Genomic DNA, 1,363 nt, shown 5'->3' with positions numbered 1-1,363 from the left:
AACGTGCTTCCCCGAGCATCCCTCCCTGAGCATCCCCCTGGAGCAGGCGGCAGCCGCATGTGCCGGGAGAAGAGGGGGCCCTTCCTCGGTGGGAAGGGGCTGAACCCTGCGCCTGAAGTTTTGGGGACCCCCCTCTTTGGCTCCCCCCCCAGCCCTGGGTTTTCCCCTCTCCCTTTCTGCGAGCTGTGCTGAGGATGCAGCTTTGCTGCTGATGGAGAGAGCAGGATGACGACAGGCTGCAGCTGAGCGGGGTGGAGCAGCGCCTTCGTTTGAGGCTGAGACCAAAGCCCTGGTTAATTACCCCGGGCGGGAGGAGCAGGGTGCCAGACTCGAAGCGCAGGTCGCTGCCGCTTTTCAGGCCTGGGGCTCTCGGGGACGCTTGAGGATGGGCGGGTTTGGCTGGAGCATCGCTGCTCTAGGGGCTCAGCCAGGGTAAAGCGGGATCCCAGGGCTGGGACGCTGGGGCTGTGGGTCGGTGGTCCCCACGTGCTCAGTCAGAGGATGCAAGGGCAAAAGCAAGGCTGCAAAAGCAGCGTTTTCCCCACTGCAGGGGATGCTGTATGGTGGGGAGCAGTGCTGGATGTGCTGCATGCACCCCCCTGCTGAGAGCAGAGGGTCCCCAAAACCCCCTGTGGGGGTCACTGAGCACCACTGGTGCAAGGAGTGAGAAGCCATCCTGGAGCAGCAGGTACTTGGTGGTCACCATCCTAAGTGCTGTGGTGGCTTGGGGTGGCCCTGGAGCTGGATACAGGGACTTGGGGAACCCACCTTGGTTTTGAGGTTGGAGAGATCCATCCCTGGGGTGATGCCTTCAGCAGAGTTGGCTGGGGATGGGCAATCTCTGCTGTGGCTTTTTGGGGGTCCTGGTCCTCTGGCTGTCACTGGTACTGGGGTCCAGTGGTGGGAGCAGCCACGGTTTCTTCCCTTGCCCCTCGCAGGTGCCCTTGGCTCGAGGGAGGAGCCCGAATTCGTGACCGCTCGCGCTGGCGAGAGCGTGATCCTGGGATGCGACGTGATCCACCCGCTCACGGGGCAGCCGCCTCCCTATGTGGTGGAGTGGTTCAAGTTCGGCGTCCCCATCCCCATCTTCATCAAGTTTGGGTTTTACCCTCCCCATGTCGACCCGGAGTATGCCGGTGAGTCCAAGGGGGATGAGCCTGGGATGCTCTGCTCCGCTCCATCCGCTCCTCTGTCAGGAACCGCGCGGGCTCTGCCTCTCGTTGCTCGCTTTCCACCCAGTTGGTTTTAATTAAGCAGCAGTGCTAGGAAGCCAGCTGGGCTGCGTGGGACGGGAGCAAGTGAGGCAGAGAAACCCAGGGTGATGCGTGGGGGTGGCGGGGGGCGCCGCCGCGGCGTCTCGCCC

The 1,363-nt window shown here is 63.4% G+C and overlaps 1 protein-coding gene across 1 annotated transcript in view; it reads left to right on the top strand.

The window, feature by feature from the left end:
* Positions 1–938: 938 nt before the first annotated feature.
* Positions 939–1,363, top strand: part of IGSF9B (immunoglobulin superfamily, member 9B) — a gene marked incomplete at both ends in the record, with an annotated part of 17,111 nt that continues 16,686 nt past the window's right edge. The window contains one exon of the mRNA XM_010190203.1: positions 939–1,136. Within this exon, the coding sequence (XP_010188505.1) occupies positions 939–1,136 (198 nt within the window). The remainder of the gene's footprint in view (positions 1,137–1,363) is intronic.

The sequence above is a fragment of the Mesitornis unicolor genome, unplaced genomic scaffold, assembly GCF_000695765.1.
Source record: "Mesitornis unicolor isolate BGI_N332 unplaced genomic scaffold, ASM69576v1 scaffold33058, whole genome shotgun sequence".
NCBI lineage: Eukaryota > Metazoa > Chordata > Aves > Mesitornithiformes > Mesitornithidae > Mesitornis > Mesitornis unicolor.
Note: the sequence above shows the minus strand (reverse complement) of the source record. Positions and strands in the feature narration are given on the sequence as shown.